Consider the following 20,000-nt stretch of genomic DNA (forward strand, 5'->3'; position numbering starts at 1 on the left):
ATCTCTCTCTCCCTGTATCTCTCTCTCTCTCTGTCTCTCTCTCTTTCTCTCTCTCTCTCTCTGTCTTCATGACTCATGAATGATGATGATGTATTTAGCACACACACACACACACACACACACACACACACACACACACACACACACACACACACAGACACAGCTGGGCACCAGTTTCATCTCCTGCCAGCAACAACAACAGTGTGTGTGTGACCTCATCACCGTGCGTCCGGCCGTCTGTCGGCCATTGTTCTCCAGTCATCAGTGTGTCGCCACGCGGTGATGTCACAGGCTGTCTGTGGTGCTCAGGTGGATGAGATCTCTGGGGAGTTTGTTGCCATGGTGTGTGTGTGTGTGTGTGTGTGTGTGTGTGTGTGTGTGTGTGTGTGTGTGTGTGTGTGTGTGTGTGTGTGCGTGCGTGTGTGTGTGTGTGTGTGTGTGCTTGTGTGTGTGTGTGCATGCGCGTGTATGTGTGTACGTGTGTGTGTGTGTGTTTGTGATGGTGGTTTGTGGTGGTTTGTGGTGGTAGTGGTGGTCTAGTGGATAGTGAGATGGACTTGTGATCGGAAGGTTGTGAGTTCAAATCCCGCCTGAAACCTCACCACTACTAGTGTGCCCTTGAGTAAGGCACTTAGCCCTCAGTTACTCCAGGGGGAATGTCCCTGTAATTCGTAATTGTAAGTCGCTTTGGATTAAAAGCGTCTGCTAAATGGCAAAATTATCATTTTATTATTTGTTTGTGGTTGTGTTCCCTAACAAGCACTGCGTTCCTGTTACATGAGGGAGAGATGTCTCTAACTCCCAGCTGAGTGATGTGTGAGTCCTGGCTGAGGCCTGCTGTCTGTATGAGCCCAGGTTGGGTTAGCGATGTAGGGAGATGGAGTCCTTCCTCTCTGTCATGTCCATCATGTCAGGTGCCATGTTTACAATCCTCAGATGAAGAGAGACATCGTCTGCCTGGATGATTGCGTGCATTATATTACATTTACATTCTTGGTATTTATCAGACGCCTTATTCCAAAGAGACTTACAATCGATACCTTTGACTAAGCAAGTGAATCATCAATTCACCAGTCGTAGGAGGAAGAATAATCTAGCTTAGGCCAGGGTCCATTGGCAGTCGTCGTGATAGATTGAAAAAATGTTTTATATAGACTGGAGAAACAGTACAACGGGGGAAGTAAAAATCTTAGGAGACACAGTACTGGGGGGTAGTAGATGGCGTAATAGGGGTTGTGTGTCCTTTGAATTATGTGTTTGTATCCATACTGTATGTCTTACATACCACTATTCACTTCTATTGTTTTCTATTGGTTTCTAATGGTTTTTATTTCTTTCTGTTCTAAATTCATCAAGTCCCATAGAAGCGCCCTCTAGTGGACACACTAGATACTGTTTAAAACCTTGATAGTAACCTATTGACCTCTGAATCTTCCCATTGCAACCCATTTGTTAACTGTGTTCCATTTGTGACACGTTCTAATGCTTTGGTCCTCATATCGGGATGTAACGATCAGACTTTTATTTCGAAAAATTTGAATACATTTCCACGTTGTTGAAAATCAATGAATCAATGTAAAGTAGTGTTCTAGTTAACTAGGTAGCAGTGGGGATTACTCACCCAATCCATTGCGTTGTTGCAGTATTTTGGCTCGACAAGCGAGTTTGTGTTGTGATTCTCAACAACGTTGAAACGTAGTTCTGTGTCACATTTGTTAACCGTGTTCTCATTGATTGACTGTCCTCCTGTCTCTCTCTCTCTCTCTCCCCCCCCCCCCTCCAGAGCGCGAGGGCCCCCTGAGCAGCCACCGCCATGGCCCTGGTCCGGGCCCTGCCCATCCCCGGTGAGCACCGCTCCCCCGGAGCCCCCCGCAGACGCCCCTCCGCCTCCCACTCCCCCCCGTCCTCCTCCTCCTCCCTGGACGCCATGGGCTCCGTCAGCAGCCTCATTGCCGCCCGCCCCGGCCCCGGCCCCTCCTCCTATCCGGAGCAGCGCCACAGCAGCCGCCCCGGCGGCGGTGGTGGAGGTGACCCTGGCGCCAGGCTGCGCAGACCCACGCCGGGAGCCTCCTGTCTGGGCTCGGACACGGCCCAGGACCCCCTGCTCCGGAGCCTCACCCCGCCCAGCATGAGGCAGCAGCAGCAGCCCTCCACGGGCGGTTCGGCCGGGGGGTGTAAGGGGCTGGAGAGGGACGGGGGGGGGCAGGGGAAGGGGAACTACGCCTACCTGAACGAGGACTATGTGGTGGGGGACTGGAACGACAACCACGTGACCCCTGGGAGCCCAGGGGGCTACGCTGAGGAGGGGAAGGAGGGGGGGGGGCTGAACGGGAACATAGGGGGACCCCCTCCCAGACTGGTGCCTGTGTCGGGGAAACTGGAGAAGGTGAGTGTGTGTGTGTGTGTGGGGGGGGTGAGTCTGCGTGCGTGTCTGTGTCTGTGTCTGTGTCTGTGTCTGTGTCTGTGTGTGGGGGGAGGTGTGTGAAGACCTCTGAAAGCCCATTAATCAAACATTCATTCCCTCACACCCCGTATTAATTAACAGCCTCGAACTAATTAATAGATAATCAAATCATTTAAAAAACCTTAATTATCCCATTTTAATATGTCCTCCAGAACATGGAGAAGACGGTCCTCCGCCCCACGGCCTTCAAACCCGTCATCCCAAAGAGCCGCAACGCCATGCAGTACCTCTCCCCCCGCCACGCGGCCGCCAGCCTATCAGACAGCCAGAACAACCTGAACCTGCTAAGCCCCGCCTCCTCCTCCTCCAGCGGTGGCCAGAGGGAGCCGGGCTCGCCCTCGTCCTGCTCCGAGAAACGCAACTCCTACTCCGGTGGACGCGGGGGCGGAGGCGGGGCCAGCGGAGGGGGGGGCGGGACCACCACCAGCAGCAGCGGAGGCAGCCAGTCCTGCTCCATGTCCGACTCCGGGAGGAACTCCCTGTCCAGCCTCCCGCCCTACGGCACTGCCGGGTACAGCCTGGCGTCCGGGGGGGGGGGAGGAGGGGGGGACACGCCGCACCACGAGCCGCTGAAGACAGGAGGGGGACAGGGGGGCGGTGGCGCCGCCGTCCACAACAACAACAACGTCCTGGGGACGCACGGACACGGGGGGCAGGGGGGCGGACACACGCACGGACACTCCAACTCGGACAGCGGCCGCTCGTCCTCCAGTAAGAGCACGGGCTCGGGCGGCGGGCGGGCAGGGGGGGGGCAGCAGCCCCTGGCGGACGGCGGGTGGAGCGTCCGCTCCCCGGGGCCCGTGGACGGGTACGAGGGCGTGGTCAGGGACCTGGAGGACAAGCTGAAGGACCGGGACCAGGAGCTGCAGCAGCTCCGAGACAACCTGGATGAGAACGAGGCCGCCATCTGTCAGGTGAGGAGGGGGGGGGGCATCTGTCAGGTGGGGAGGGGGGGGGGCATCTGTCAGGTGGGGAGGGGGAGGGGGGGGGCATCTGTCAGGTGAGGAGGAGGAGAGGGGGCATCTGTCAGGTGAGGAGGAGGGGGGGGGCATCTGTCATGTGAGGAGGGGGGGGGGGGCATCTGTCAGGTGAGGAGGGGGGAGGGGGGGGCATCTGTCAGGTGAGGAGGAGGGGGGGGGGCATCTGTCAGGTGAGGAGGAGGGGTGGGGCATCTGTCAGGTGAGGAGGAGGGGGGGGGCATCTGTCAGGTGAGGAGGAGGAGGGGGGGGGCATCTGTCAGGTGAGGAGGGGGGAGGGGGGGGGCATCTGTCAGGTGAGGAGGAGGGGGGGGGCATCTGTCAGGTGAGGAGGAGGGGTGGGGCATCTGTCAGGTGAGGAGGAGGGGGGGCATCTGTCAGGTGAGGAGGAGGGGGGGGCATCTGTCAGGTGAGGAGGAGGGGGGGCATCTGTCAGGGGAGGAGGAGGAGGGGGCATCTGTCAGGGGAGGAGGAGGGGGGGGCATCTGTCTGGTGAGGAGGAGGGGGGGGCATCTGTCAGGTGAGGAGGAGGGGGGGGCATCTGTCAGGTGAGGAGGAGGGGGGGGGCATCTGTCTGGTGAGGAGGAGGGGGGGGCATCTGTCTGGTGAGGAGGAGGGGGGGGGCATCTGTCAGGTGAGGAGGGGGAGGGGGGGGGCATCTGTCAGGTGAGGAGGAGGGGGGGGCATCTGTCAGGTGAGGAGGAGGGGGGGGCATCTGTCAGGTGAGGAGGAGGGGGGGCATCTGTCAGGGGAGGAGGAGGAGGGGGCATCTGTCAGGGGAGGAGGAGGGGGGGGCATCTGTCAGGGGAGGAGGAGGGGGGGGCATCTGTCATGTGAGGAGGGGGGGGGGGGCATCTGTCAGGTGAGGAGGAGGGGGGGGCATCTGTCAGGGGAGGAGGAGGAGGGGGCATCTGTCAGGTGGGGAGGGGGGGGGGCATCTGTCAGGTGAGGAGGAGGGGGGCATCTGTCAGGGGAGGAGGGGGTGGGGCATCTGTCAGGTGAGGAGGAGGGGGGGGGCATCTGTCAGGTGAGGAGGGGGGGGGTCATCTGTCAGGTGAGGAGGAGGGGGGGGGCATCTGTCAGGTGAGGAGGGGGGGGGTCATCTGTCAGGTGAGGAGGGGGGGGGGGCATCTGTCAGGTGAGGAGGAGGGGGGCATCTGTCAGGTGAGGAGGAGGGGGGGCATCTGTCAGGTGAGGAGGAGGGGGGGCATCTGTCAGGTGAGGAAGGGGGGGGCATCTGTCAGGTGAGGAGGGGGGGGGGGCATCTGTCAGGTGAGGAGGGGGGGGGGCATCTGTCAGGTGAGGAGGAGGGGGGGGGCATCTGTCAGGGGAGGAGGAGGGGGGGGGGCATCTGTCAGGTGAGGAGGAGGGGGTGGGGCATCTGTCAGGTGAGGAGGAGGGGGGGGGGCATCTGTCAGGTGAGGAGGAGGGGGGGCATCTGTCAGGTGAGGAGGGGGGGGGGGCATCTGTCAGGTGAGGAGGAGGGGGGGCATCTGTCAGGTGAGGAGGAGGGGGGGCATCTGTCAGGTGAGGAGGAGGGGGGGGGGCATCTGTCAGGTGAGGAGGGGGGGGGGGCATCTGTCAGGTGAGGAGGGGGGGGTGCATCTGTCAGGTGAGGAGGGGGGGGGGGCATCTGTCAGGTGAGGAGGAGGGGGTGGGGCATCTGTCAGGTGAGGAGGAGGGGGTGGGGCATCTGTCAGGTGAGGAGGAGGGGGTGGGGCATCTGTCAGGTGAGGAGGAGGGGGTGGGGCATCTGTCAGGTGAGGAGGAGGGGGTGGGGCATCTGTCAGGTGAGGAGGAGGGGGTGGGGCTAGGGGAGGGGGGTGGGACCAGGGGACGGGGTTGGACCACCACCTGTCCCACTCACCTGTCCTCCCCCCCCGCCCCACCCTCCAGGTGTACGAGGAGAAGCAGAAGCGCTGCGAGCTGGAGCTGGAGGAGCTGCGTCAGGGCTGCGCCACGCGCATGCAGACGGCCTCCCAGAAGGCCCAGCGGGCGCAGCAGGTCCTGCAGCTGCAGGTGTTCCAGCTGCAGCAAGAGAAGAAGAAGCTGCAGGAGGACTTCTCTCAGCTGCTGCACGAGAGAGAGAGGCTGGAGGAGCGCTGCACCTCCTACGAACACGAGAAGATCCAGCTGGGCCCGCGGCTGGAGGAGACCAAGTGGGAGGTGAATGGGGGGGCGGGGGGAGCTTTATAATCATCGACTTATAACAAATCATTTAAATTAAAACACGTTTTAATGCTTTGGTCCTCATATCGGGTTTCCGATTTAATGATCAGACTTTTCTCTCGAAAAATGTGAACACATTTCCACAGGAGTTAGTATGATGACAGACAGACAGACAGACAGGAGTTAGTATGATGACAGGACAGGAGTTAGTATGATGACAGACAGACAGACAGACAGGAGTTAGTATGATGACAGACAGACAGACAGGAGTTAGTATGATGACAGACAGACAGACAGGAGTTAGTATGATGACAGACAGACAGACAGACAGGAGTTAGTATGATGACAGACAGACAGACAGGAGTTAGTATGATGACAGACAGACAGACAGGAGTTAGTATGATGACAGACAGACAGACAGACAGGAGTTAGTATGATGACAGACAGACAGACAGGAGTTAGTATGATGACAGACAGACAGACAGACAGGAGTTAGTATGATGACAGACAGACAGACAGACAGACAGACAGGAGTTAGTATGATGACAGACAGACAGACAGGAGTTAGTATGATGACAGACAGACAGACAGGAGTTAGTATGATGACAGACAGACAGGAGTTAGTATGATGACAGACAGACAGACAGACAGGAGTTAGTATGATGACAGACAGACAGGAGTTAGTATGATGACAGACAGACAGACAGGAGTTAGTATGATGACAGACAGACAGACAGACAGGAGTTAGTATGATGACAGACAGACAGACAGGAGTTAGTATGATGACAGACAGACAGACAGGAGTTAGTATGATGACAGACAGACAGACAGGAGTTAGTATGATGACAGACAGACAGACAGGAGTTAGTATGATGACAGGACACTCACACTCACATGCACATGCACACACGCACCCGCATTTACGCACACACACACACATACACACACATGCACATGCACACACACACACACACACATATGCACACGCACGCGCACACACGCACCCGCATATACACACAAACACACACACACACACAGACGGTTTGTCTGTGAGATGCTGCCCCTTTCTGTGGCAAGAGTCTGGCAGCGAGACCGCCCCCATCAATCACACAGAACAATGAGCGTGTCTGGCTGTCTGCCCCGGCTGTCTCTCTGATGGCCGACAGTAATCAATAAGAAATGTAACTCTCCCGGCTCGGCTTTGTTCTCTGCGTGGGGGAAACTTTCCTCAACGAGAATCAGAGAGACTCCAGACGTGGGATCAGGTGTTGCTACTATACACAGCGCACATACAGCAATAAACACTTCTCTGAATCTCAGATGATTCAGTGGAATTCAAATTCGGATGTATGGATTTTATAGCCCTGCGCTAAAACGCAAAGTGCTGCTGCTGCTATTCGTATGTTCGTATGTTATATACGATTTTAGGGTTACGGTTAACGATCAAAGATAAAAAATGCTTTGGTCCTCATATCGGGATCTGACGTAATGATCTGACTTTTCTGTGAGTACATTTCAGCGTTGTTGAAAATCAACGACACATCGCTAGTCAGCTAACACAGCTTGTTTTGTGAGCCTGCTAACAAGGTAAAATAGTGTCATAGTTAACTACCGTAGGTAGCAGTGGGGATTACTCACCTGATCCATTACGTTGCAGCGTTTTGTCTCGACTAGCGAGTTTGTGTTGTTGTGATTCTCAACGACGTTGAAACGTAGTTCCGTGTTTCAAAAGAAAAGTCTGGACATTTTGATTTGGTTGCCGACATGCGGGACCAAAAGAACTAGAACGTGTCACAAACGTGTCTCTGTGAGTGTGAGTGTGTGTTCTGACCCGGACTCTTTCTCCTCCTCCTCCCAGGTGTGTCAGAAGTCGGGGGAGATCTCCCTGCTGAAGCAGCAGCTGAAGGAGGTGCAGGGGGAGCTGGCCCAACGGGTGGGGGAGACGGTGTCCCTGCGGGGCCAGCTGCGGGAGGTGCGGGGGGAGCTCACCGCCAGCCAGGCCCAGCAGCAGGACGCCTGCTCCGCCGCCCGGTCCCGGGCCGTGGAGCTGGAGGTCTGCGAGAACGAGCTGCAGCGGCGCAAGAGCGAGGCGGAGCTCCTCCGCGAGAAGATGGGCCGCCTGGAGGAGGAGAGCGCCCGCCTCAGGGACGCCCTGGCCAGTCAGAGCGGCCTCCTCCTCCACCACCACCACCACCACCAGAACCCCACGGGTCACCCTGGCCACCTCACCACCGCCACGGGGGCTCATCACAGCAGCAGCGGCGGCAACAACAACAGGAAGTGCCAGGCGTTCCAGCAGGACGTCCTCCTCCTCCAGGAGGAACAGCAGCAGCAGCAGTCGGCCTACGAGAGCGCCGCCGTGGACGAGAGCACGGCGGCGGTCAACGCGGCGCAGGCAGACGCGCTGCAGGGACTGAGGGCGCAGCTGGACAGGATGCGGGCGGAGTGCGCCTTCGAGAGGCAGCGGGGCGAGGAGCAGGCGGGCGGCTTCGAGGAGGAGCGCCGGGTGTGGCAGGAGGAGAAGGAGAAGGTGATCCACTACCAGAAGCAGCTGCAGCAGAACTACGTGCAGATGTACCGCCGGAACCGCGAGCTGGAGAGGGTTCTCCGAGAGCTGAGTCTGGAACTGGAGAACCGCGAGGAGATGGAGGAGCAGGACGAGGGCAGCGGGAACGAGATCAACTTCGACGAGATCACCGCCACGGAGATATGACTGACCCCCCGCGAGCTATCTCTCTCTCTCTCTCTCTCTCTCTCTCTCTCTCTCTCTCTCTCATACCCTCGCTTCTGTTGTTTCTCTGCCACACACAGTACAAGTGTAGGTCTGTCCCCCCCCCCTTAGGAGAGCCTATAGGAAGACAGCTGCGTTATCCGCGTTATAAGTAGTTAGTAGGTCACTACTAAACTATGGTTTCTCTCCTTCAGGGTCTTCCTCTAGTCTGTCTAGTGAGCCCTGTAGTAAAGTTCCTCTGCTTTGGTTCCTGAGCCTCTCTGTCTCACTGATCAGATCTCATCCGTATGGTTTGACTCCCACTGGCCTGTATCGCTCTCAGACATATGATATGATCTGATGGAGTGAGCCTGCAGTGACAGGGAGACATATGGTTGTAGAGGCTGAGGAGGAGGAGGAGGAGGAGGAGGAGGAGGAGGAGGAGGAGGAGGATGATGAGGAGGAGGAAATATGCAGCATTCTGTCAGAAAGAGCTATTTTTAGAATGACTTGTCGACCGTGATGTAAACACAGGCAGAGGCTCTCCTATTCCTAAGGAATGTGTATTTTCCATCTTAACTGTGGGTGGTCTTCTATTCACGGGAGGCACAGCCTGATCATTCTTAAGAGAGGGTTTTTGGCATGTTTTCATACTCAAATATACAGCTTCATTGGCAAAGAAGGGAAATGCTTTCATGCTAACCAAAACCTCTCCTCACATATCCCGTGACAGGTTATCTCAAACTTCACAAAGTGTAAATTCAAGGAATGGCGAGGAAAAAAGCACACCATTCACAGAAATGTCAACGCTTTCTGTTTCGGATTGTTCTAAAGAGAAATCTACCGTTTTCTTTTTCGTTAATCTCTCCTACAGAGAAGTACCAAGCGCAGCACCAATAGCATGGACCTCTCGCAATGGGTCGTTGTGTTTTCTCTGTCAGACGTTCGTACGCCGTTCTGCACTATGCCATTTGTGAAAGTGCTTATTTTGTCAAAACAAAATGGTGGAGAAAACATGCACTGAGTGAGTGAGAGGAGGATGATGATGATGTTGTAGTCTTTTATAACGTTAGTTAGACCGGCGGCCATGACATGACTGTTACCTCTCCCATCTCTTCCCTCTTATGGCAAACATTAGACGCAGGTGTTTCTTTTCACACAATACTTCTGTAGAAATACACACTCATCATCACTCATTCGTAAGAGGTCTGCTCTGTCCGGAAATAACCGACCTCTAACCCCTTCACCACAGACGCACGTGGAGATCTGAGAGGATTGGATAGGTGGAAGCAAGATGGTGGAAGCTCCACCGTGCCCTGTGATAGGCTAGGTAGAATTCTCCACCATGTTGCTTACTCCCACCCTGCCCTCTCAGATCTACAGGCGTCGAGGGAGTTAGGAGTCATTTCTGGACAGGGGCAGACGACACACTATGTTCCCTAATTTTTCTGTTGGTTACGTAATCCCTTAATCCTTCATTGTAGATATCCCCCGATAGTGGAAAAATCATATATGGTGACCGTGGAATAGAATAGATTTCTTACAGAGGTATTATTATCTATTTCAAAAACAAAGCATAGGCACTGTGAATAGACCAAAGCAATGTCTCATATCTGGTTGGTTGCCCCCTACAGTTTCAATGTCTACGTATTAATGTGTGTATGTGTGAATGCTATTCATGGTTCGACAGTATATTATAATTTTTTAATCCACAGTATTTGTATGAAGACGTTAAATGTATATTTTCATGCTGTAAATTTCTTGTACCAACTGACTATGTTTTTAATAAAACGAACAATAAAATGAGTTGTCGCTTTTTGTGAGTCTAATTTCTTTCTTTCTTTTTTTCATGGGTAACCTTACATAGACCGTAGGCTTCACTCAGCCCGACATCTCTGACTTTTTTCTTGAGCACACATCCACAAAAAAACTGTTATCAGTCAAGGAAGATTAAGCCATTATCAATAAAAAGAATCAGTTGCTTTTTATTTCACTATGTTACATACAGGACCCCTACAGCATAGCACGGTTAAACTTAGCTGTCCTCTGTCTGATCACACTTTACCATGGCAACATGCATAGTTTATACAGTACAGTCCCTCTCACAGAGCAGGGTTACCAAGCCGAACAAGTGCACTTGTTTCCAGAGGAAATTATACAGATGATAAAACAAAAACGTTAAATAAAGATGGAAAGAGGACATAAACGTATTCATTTGTAGACAAGTCTAGTTGTGTTTATGGTATTCCATCATCAGCTGAATGAACACCATATAGACGCTTATCTAGACACGTCCATCTACAGTAGCCCATAAGGACCACACTCCATCAGTGGTATGAAAGCAGACCAGTGCGTCACATCAGGGACTCAAGCTTGCCCTCCCTCTGCTGGACACAAGCCGCATGCGCTGTTCCCTGTCCTGAGCCAATTCTCCAAACAGCATCAGACTGTATAATTAGTTCAGAACATAAGGGGTCCTTGGAAGGCACTCAGATTACAGTTTGCATTAGTTAGCCTGTCTGTTCAATAATTCAAACGCAGTACAAAATTCAATACTGATCTACAAAATGTCTATTTTTTTAATTGGTCGAATTTTTTAGGTGGTCGTAAATCAAGTGTCTCACATGATAATTCGTACACTGTAACCGTAATGGAAAAGGAAGGTTTTTGATTAAATGTATTGGCTCTGGAGTGGTGATGCTTGTAGACAGCAAACACATCACTGATTGGTTGTTCCCAGTACTAGCAACTCTTACATCGCCTATCCTCATTGGCTCAGATCCTCCTCGGACACAACATTGCTGTATATACCACTCCATATGTAGTCCCAGAACATATTTCTCTTCCTCTCTCTCTCTTCATCTCTCTCTCTCTCTCTTCATCTTCCTCTTTATCTCTCTCTCTCTTCATCTTCCTCTTTATCTCTCTCTCTCTTCATCTCCCTCTCTCCATCTTTCTCTCCATTCGTCCAACATGACGTAGCGGTGCAGCCCATCATAGTCAGGTTCCTGTTGCCGTTTCCATTTGTGTGAGTGCTGCCCCCTAAGGCCTCGGAGGCCTCTCTGCCGACGCCCCGTAGTTGTGTGTTGTCACCCAGTGTGTGTCTCCTCAGGGCGCCTTGGGGACTTTGACCATGAACACCATGGGGTCTTTGGCCTTGTTGCTGAAGGCCCTGCGGATGATGTCCACCGCGTGCTGGTGAGTCACGCCCTGCAGGGACGCCCCGTCTACTGACACCAGCTCAAACCCAGCCTGGAGGGGAGGGGAGAGGGGAGGAGGGAAGGAGGGGAGAGGAAAGGGGAGGAGGGAAGGGGAGGGGAGAAGGGAGGGATTAGAGGTGCAACATGCAGACACACACGCACACATGAGTACACAGACACACACATGAACACACACAAACACACACACGCACTTACATACATACATGAACACGCACACACAGACACACACACACAGCCTTACCTTTAGGACTTCACATGTGGAGGCGGCTCCTCCAGGGAAGATCTTCTCTATCTTCACCACGGGCTGAACCTTGGACTCCATCCCACCTGAGATGCTGATCCCTGGAGCAGGAAGCAGACAGGAAGCAGACAGGAGGGAGACAGGAAGCAGACAGGAGGGAGACAGGAAGCAGACAGGAGGGCGACAGGAAGCAGACAGGAAGCAGACAGGAGGGAGACAGGAAGCAGACAGGAGGGCGACAGGAAGCAGACAGGAGGGAGACAGGAAGCAGACAGGAGGGAGACAGGAAGCAGACAGGAGGGCGACAGGAAGCAGACAGGAGGGAGACAGGAAGCAGACAGGAGGGAGACAGGAAGCAGACAGGAGGGAGACAGGAAGCAGACAGGAAGCAGACAGGAGGGAGACAGGAAGCAGACAGGAGGGAGACAGGAAGCAGACAGGAAGCAGACAGGAGGGAGACAGGAAGCAGACAGGAAGCAGACAGGAGGGAGACAGAAAGCAGACAGGAGGGAGACAGGAAGCAGACAGGAGGGAGACAGGAAGCAGACAGGAAGCAGACAGAAGAGGAGAGGTTACAGAACCACCGGGACGTTGGAAAGGGTTTTAGAAAGAGAAAATTGTATTCAACTGTAAAAGGCCACTTCCATCTGAGATACTACAGACACTTGGATGACGCCTGTTGGTCAGATGGTTTGTACATATGTGAACCAATGTCGGCAATCAAAATGTTCTGACTTTTCTTTTGGAACACAGAACTACGTTTCAACGTTGTTGAGAATCACAACACAAACTCGCTAGTCAAGCCAAAATGCTGCAACGAAATGGATTGGGTGAGTAATCCCCACTGCTGCCTAGTTAACAATAATACTACTTTAAATTGTTAGCAGGCTCACAGAACAAGCTGTGTTAGTTGACTAGAGAGGTTGTCATTGATTTTCAACAACGCGGAAATGTATTCACATTTTCTGAAGAAAAGTCTGATCATTACATCAGATCCCAACATGAGGACCAAAGCATTAGAACGTGTCACATATTGTAGTGGAGTAAAGAGTTTTTAAAACGGTTAACCTAGTTTTGAAATTAGGTTTTGTTGCTCACCTTGAACCTTCACTACTCTGATTCTGTTAGTTCTCTAGGAACAGGACCACACACACACACACAGTAAGTTTCATAACCGTGTCGACTAAGGGTGCGGTCGTAAATTCACTCTGAGAGCGCCGGAGCACACACTGCGTTCAACGTCATAAAGGGACCAAGTCATTTGATTCGACAAGAGGAAGATTTCCATGAGTGCTGATCAGATTTCCAGAGCGAATTTTTACGGACGCAACCTGGTAAATGGTAAATGGACTGCACTTATATAGCGCCTTTATCCAAAGCGCTTTACAACGGCCTCTCATTCACGTATTCACACACATTCACACACCAATGGCGGCCAAGCTACCATGCAAGGCGCCAGCCCACTCAGTGGGAACAATTTGGGGGTTCCGTGTCTTGCCCAAGGACACTTCGACATGTGGCAAGCCGGGGCTTGAACCGCCGATCTGCCGACCTTGCGATCATTAGACGGCGGCTCTACCTCCTGCACCACAGCCTCTACCTCCTGCGCCACAGCCTCTACCTCCTGCGCCACAGCTGCCCCCTGGTAAAGACTCACCCAGAGACTGCTTGGTCTTGGAGATGCTGACTGTTTTGAGCTCGTACTCCTGGTAGACGGGGGGGCCGCTGCCGTTGAGTCCGTTCTCGGGGTGACCGTTCACCTGCGCCCTCCCCACTCCCACCACCGGGGGAGCTGTGAAGTCAGAGTCCAGGCCGGAGCCAAACAACTGGGACAGCGGCGCCCGGGTCCGTCGGGGAGGAGCCCCGCCCCCCAGCGTGAACACAGAGCTGTCCTTACCGCTCCGCTCGCCTTTGTCCTTTTTACTCTTCGAGTGCCCGTTTCGGAACGGAGACCTCCCCCTTTCCGAGCTGCTATCTCCCCTCTCCGGCATCGACGTCTCGTCGAAGTGAACCGAGCGGACCGTACCACTGTCTCCTCTCAGAGGGGACGGGCGTGTCGGCGTGTCGGAGGAGGAGCCGGAGCCGTGGGCCAGGAGCCAGTTGGGGGACAGGGGGGCGGCGGGGGCCGGCCTGAGGGAGTCGGGGTGGTAGCCGTCCACGGGGACGTCCAGCAGGGGCGTGAAGGCTCTGGAGGTGTGGGTGTGGTGGTGGTGGTGGTGGTGGGGCTCCCTGGTGCTGCCGTGCCCTGGCCCGGACAGACGCAGCCTCTCCAGCTCCTCCAGAAGCTGGGTCTCCCTCTCCACCTCCTGGGAGCTGTGGAGCTCGAAGCCCCCCTGGAAGTCTGGAGGTCAGAGGTCAGTACCGAGGGGTCATGTGAAACTTAACTTTCAAAACATTTGATGATTCCGCACACATGACTTAGTTGTAGTTTGCGTGGTGCAATAAAACCAATGGGTCAGTGCCAAAAGTGCACACTCGTATTTCACAAGTATTTGACAGACAGTATGACAGACCCCCCCTATAGATAATCAATGGTACACACACCCCCTATAGATAATCAATGGTACAGACCAGGGATGGGGGTGATGAGGTGTCTCCGGGGGGCGCGTCCAGAGCGGGGGGAGCGAAGGGGGGGGGATCTGACTGCAGAGACAGACAGGAGAACACCCAGATGAGGAGAAAAAAAAACATTAAATTCAAATGTGTTGAATGAACAGTACTGCCATTGTCTTGAGACAGACAGACAGACAGCGCAACTCCGTCCACACAACACTGAGTTCAGGTGCAGGGCGTCGCGGGGGAGAGAGAGAGAGATAGAGGGAGAAAGAGAGACAGACAGACAGAAAGACAGACAGAGATACAGACAAGAAATGTTCGAAGCTCATTTGTATTCATCCCAAGTATACATCCCAAGTCAACATTTTAACCCAGTGAATCTTAAAAAACCATGATTTTAAAAACCACAATTGATTACATTTACATTTTACATTTTGGGCATTTAGCCAGACGCCTTATTCCAAAGCGACTCACAATCGATACATTTGACTGAGAAAGTGGATCATAAATTCACCAGTCGTAGCAGGGAAGAGTAATCTAGCTCAGGCCAGCGGACCATTGGCAGTCGTCATGCTAGGAGAAGAAAGGTTTTTTAAAAGAATTTAATTGATGTTTTTTGCTCACCAGAACGGTATTTGAGGATGTCGTAGGCCTCCCCCTCGAAGGCGGCCACCATGTTGTTGAAAGCCCCGAGGTCCGCTGGAGGGACCAGCATTCTGAGGTAAAAGACCGTCGCAAACCAGACGCTTTTATTAGCCTGTTATTGGTCCCCCTCACAAAGTGGTGACCAGACGGAGATTAGACTAGACTAGGATTGGTCTAGACTAGGATTAGTCTAGACTGAGATTGGTCTAGACTGGGATTGGTCTAGACTGGGATTGGTCTAGACTGGGATTGGTCTAGACTGGGATTGGTCTAGACTGGGATTGGTCTAGACTGGGATTGGTCTAGACTGAGATTAGACTAGACTAGGATTGGTCTAGACTAGGACTAGACTAGACTCCACCTACCTGATCTCCCTGAGCAGAAGCAGCTTCTCAGGCCTGTCCAGGACAGACAGCAGCTGGTGGACCAGCTGATCCACTGAGCTCTCTGTGATGTACTGGAGGAGAGGAGGACAGACATTACCTCAATGAGATTAGCACACAACACGCTTCTACAACCCACACTCAAAGATAGGTAGAGATAAAAGAGGGGGAGAGAGAGAGGGGGGGGGACAAAGGGAGAGAGGGAGAGAGAGCGAGAGAGAGAGAGAGCGAGAGAGAGAGAGAGAGAGAGAGTGGGAGAGGGAGAGAGAGCGAGAGAGTGCGCGAGAGAGAGAGAGAGAGAGAGAGAGAGAGAGAGAGAGAGAGAGAGAGTGGGAGAGAAGGAGAGAGAGTGAAAGAAAGAGACAGACTCACAGACAGACAGACAGACAGACAGACAAACATACACAGATCTAATGGTCTAATGTCAAGGGTATCAAGCCATCATTATCAGACAGATGCTGTATTCAGTCAAACATATCCTAGACAGTTAAACATATCCCTTTTCTGATTAAAAGTTACAGGGTATATACAGGAATCTTGAGTTTAATTTCAATACCTTTCTAAGACTTTTTCAATTGTCAATATTTTTCCAGACCTCACCGCCACTTCAAGTTGTAACCGTTTACATCAGTGACATCTTTAACTTAACAGTATTAGTTTGCAATAGACTAGACCACTATCATACAACAGAATTTCCGGTTCATCTTTGTTTTTTAATAAAACTAATAAATTCACAAACTTTTACTAAAAGTTTTTAAGACTCAAACTCTTTGGACAGAGTCTAATTCAGAAAAATACCAACAAAATTCAAGACCTCATAAAATCGTGATAAGACTTTTTAATACATCGTGCGACTCTTCAAACAGTTCAGAGTCGGACGATACAGAAAAAGTGCAGAAAAAAAAAAACAGTTTTTTTTTTGAAAAAAAGTTCTGCAGAAAAAGCTCGTTTTCTCTGTTTATTGGTCAAAATCAGGTGTTTTTGCTGAAACCACCCTATGTTCTACAGCCGATTTCTAAACACTCAAAGAGGCTAGAAACAAACTTTCTTTTTCTGATGAAAGAAGAGAGTCTAAAGTTTTGGTAGATATGTTCAATGTTTATGTAGTCCGAAAAGTCAATATTTGGTGGGTCTTCAAAGTTCAGCGAAAATGCCCCAAAAGTCTGGCAGTGTGGAGCTCTCCGCTCTGAACATGGCTGGCAGTCAAAGAGTTGGGTCTTAATTTTCCCAAAATGTATTGATCAACTTTTAATACTTTTCAAGACACCGCGGATACCCTGACATACACACATACACATACACACATACACACTGTAGATTTGATGCCATCACAATCATTTAGAATCTCTGAATTTAGAATGTTTGGTTGCTGAGTGCAAAATATGATTTGAAAATATACACATTTGACTCATTGCCATAGAAACTAAGAATTATAAAGATGCAATTACTTTTGAATATGTTGATGTCACAATCAATCCTAGCAACTTCAGCAGAATGTTTGAGATTAGAATGTTTGGTTGATAGGCAGCAATGTTGAATGGAATTCAGTTTTGGTGGCTACAACCCCAAGACTAGACCTGTGACTTATTTCTACAAGCTAAAATTCCACATTTTTCAAAAATGAGCGTCCATATTCAACAAGTTAATTACATTGTAACAAGAATTATTCCGAAATGTATCATGACTTCTTCGACAGCCTCCCTCTCCTCAGCCTCACACACCTGTGCAGGCAGCCGCCCCTGGTCTCCCACCCTGGGACACCTGGCTGAACTGGGAGCAGCGGTTCAGACACAACATGACCGTGCTCCAGCACCACTGCTACCAGACCATGCACGACCACAACCTGTCTGAGCAGGAGAAGGGTCGTCTGGTCCACATCTACAAGGGACTGATGTCCAGGGCTTTGAGTGACCACCAGAGAGATAGAGAGGCTTTCGTTCAGTAGCATTGCTGAAGAAGAGGAAGGCCAGACTTATGGAGGAGGAAGAGGAGGAGGAGGTGGAGGTGGAGCCTCCAAGGAAAAGGCAGAAACAGGAAGTCATTTCCGGGGTTCCAGATTTGGCTGAGGAGATGGACTTCCTGTGTCTGAGACTTGGGTCCCTCACCCTCTGATTGACAGCTTGACCCCTCCTCCACTTTGAATGGACTGAACTCATGTGTTGAATTATTATTGATATATTTTGAAAAAGTAGTATAGTAGAGGTAGTACTAAGATAAGATAAGATACGATGGTAAGTAAGATAAGATACAATATGATTGTGAGACATGATGAATATATCATCATAATGTAAATCAATTATAACTGTAGCACATCTACACATACGCACATAGGACACACACACACACACACACATACACATACACATACACATACACATACACATATACACACACACACACACACTGTCTGTCCTGGTGTCTGTCTGTCTGTCTGTGTGTCCTGGTGTCTGTCTGTCTGTCTGTGTGTGTGTGTGTGTCCTGGTGTCTGTCTGTCTGTCTGTCTGTGTGTGTGTCCTGGTGTCTGTCTGTCTGCCTGTCGGTGTGTGTCCTGGTGTCTGTCTGTCTATCTATGTGAGTGTCCTGGTGTCTGTCTGTCTGTGTGTGTGTGTCCTGGTGTCTGTCTGTCTGTCTGTCTGTCTGTGTGTGTCCTGGTGTCTGTCTGTCTATCTGTGTGTGCCCTGGTGTCTGTCTGTCTGGCTGTGTGTGTCCTGGTGTCTGTCTGTCTGTCTGTCTGTGTGTGTCCTGGTGTCTGTCTGTCTGTGTCCTGGTGTCTGTCTGTCTGTCTGTGTCCTGGTGTCTGTCTGTCTGTGTCCTGTTGTCTGTCTGTCTGTCTGTCTGTGTGTGTCCTGGTGTCTGTCTGTCTGTCTGTCTGTGTCCTGGTGTCTGTCTGTCTGTGTCCTGTTGTCTGTCTGTCTGTCTGTCTGTGTGTCTGTGTCGTGGCGTCCGTCCTCCAGACTCACCCTCCTGCAGGCCTTCATGACGACCGCCACCTCGTCCTCGGCCATCAGGCGGCAGGCCATGTCCTCCACCACGCCCAGCATCTCTGGGTTGGGCCTCCCGGTGGGCCGGCCGCGCCCGCGCTCCTGGTCTGGGGGACACACACACAGAGGTGACTCCTGGTCTGGGGGACACACACACAGAGGTGACTCCTGGTCTGGGGGACACACACACAGAGGTGACTCCTGGTCTGGGGGACACACACACAGAGGTGACTCCTGGTCTGGGGGACACACACACAGAGGTGACTCCTGGTCTGGGGGACACACACACAGAGGTGACTCCTGGTCTGGGGGACACACACACAGAGGTGACTCCTGGTCTGGGGACACACACACACAGAGGTGACTCCTGGTCTGGGGGACACACACACAGAGGTGACTCCTGGTCTGGGGGACACACACACAGAGGTGACTCCTGGTCTGGGGGACACACACACAGAGGTGACTTCTGGTCTGGGGGACACACACAGAGGTGACTCCTGGTCTGGGGGACACACACAGAGGTGACTCCTGGTCTGGGGGACACACACACATCCCTCGTTTAGGGACACAGTAGAGGGGAAAAGCGGGTGTCTCCAGGAGACGCAGTGCTGAGGGGCAGTAGATGTCTCAGGAGGAGCAGTTAAGGTGTAACCCGAAGAGATGCGTCTTCAGTCTACGACGGAAGATGGGTAGTGACTCTGCAGTTCTGACAGCCGTGGGAAGCTCATTCCACCAGTGGGGAGCCAGTGTCGGAACAGAGGTGACACAGAGGTGACACAGAGGTGACACAGAGGTGACTCCCACCCACGGCCTGCTGACAGGCCCTCTTCTCCTTCCCTATCTGTCTTTCTCCACACGATCTCTATCCAATACAACTGGAGACTACGAGTGTACTACACTCCTGTCCTGTCCTGACCAAGACAACAGATCATGCAGAGAAGGCTTTTAAAATATCTATTCTTTAAAACACAGTAAACACACATATTCATTTTCCAGTTCACTGCCCCAGAGACGAAGCAAATTATCACACAATGGACCATAAACATCAAGCCATTGTAAAGAATTATTTTTATTATTATTATAATTGTTATTATTGCCATGTAAGCAACTTGTCAGTCAATTGTTGGTATTCGGTATTTTTCGCTCTAAGCAATGGGTCAGCCATAGACGGCGACCCTGGAGCAATTGGGAGTTCAGTGCCTTGCTCAAGGACACCTCAACACGTGGCTAGCCGGGGTTCGAACTGCCGAGCTGCTGCATTCATTAGACGCCGGCTCTACCTCCCGATGAGCCACAGAAGAAGAGAAGAAGACCTCCAGTACCTCTGCCCGCCTCGGATCTGGAGGAGGGGGACTTGGAGCGCCCCCTGGAGGTGTCTCTCCTCCTGAACAGCAGGTTGACCAGGGTCTTGGAGCGCTGCAGGGCGCTGCTCTTCTGCTCCGGCTCCTTCCCCCCCGCCTTCTGCTGCTTCTGCTGCTTCTTCTGCTTCACCTCTGGTGGGGGGGGGAGACGTGGGGGGGGGGGAGACGTGGGGGGGGGGGAGACGTGGGGGGGGGAGACGTGACTCTGTCAGCCAACAGTGGTGAGGTAAGGCTCTAAGGCTCAAGAGAGAGAGACCTCTGAGGTGTATCTTGTATCCAACGATCCAACTTT

General features: G+C 52.4%; 2 protein-coding genes across 2 annotated transcripts in view; one reads left to right on the forward strand and one right to left on the reverse strand.

Moving 5' to 3' along the window:
* Positions 1-1,813: 1,813 nt before the first annotated feature.
* Positions 1,814-8,529, forward strand: LOC308168035 (leucine zipper putative tumor suppressor 2 homolog; the record flags this gene model as incomplete). Its single annotated transcript, XM_080542512.1, has 4 exons — positions 1,814-2,386; positions 2,617-3,378; positions 5,338-5,607; positions 7,469-8,529. 4 exons carry the CDS (start codon positions 1,814-1,816, stop codon positions 8,321-8,323), a joined length of 2,460 nt encoding a protein of 819 aa, XP_080398638.1. The 3' UTR covers positions 8,324-8,529.
* A 2,899-nt stretch (positions 8,530-11,428) lies between these two features.
* LOC308167246 (PDZ domain-containing protein 7-like) overlaps positions 11,429-20,000 on the reverse strand; it is a gene marked incomplete at both ends in the record, with an annotated part of 16,026 nt that continues 7,454 nt past the window's right edge. The window contains 8 exons of the mRNA XM_080541632.1: positions 11,429-11,572; positions 11,783-11,883; positions 13,440-14,123; positions 14,354-14,425; positions 14,963-15,054; positions 15,349-15,440; positions 18,327-18,454; positions 19,670-19,840. Of these exons, the coding sequence (XP_080397758.1) occupies positions 11,429-11,572; positions 11,783-11,883; positions 13,440-14,123; positions 14,354-14,425; positions 14,963-15,054; positions 15,349-15,440; positions 18,327-18,454; positions 19,670-19,840 (1,484 nt within the window). The remainder of the gene's footprint in view (positions 11,573-11,782; positions 11,884-13,439; positions 14,124-14,353; positions 14,426-14,962; positions 15,055-15,348; positions 15,441-18,326; positions 18,455-19,669; positions 19,841-20,000) is intronic.

The sequence above is a fragment of the Nansenia antarctica genome (genome assembly GCF_963989245.1).
Source record: "Nansenia antarctica genome assembly, chromosome: 11".
NCBI classification, from domain to species: domain Eukaryota; kingdom Metazoa; phylum Chordata; class Actinopteri; order Argentiniformes; family Microstomatidae; genus Nansenia; species Nansenia antarctica.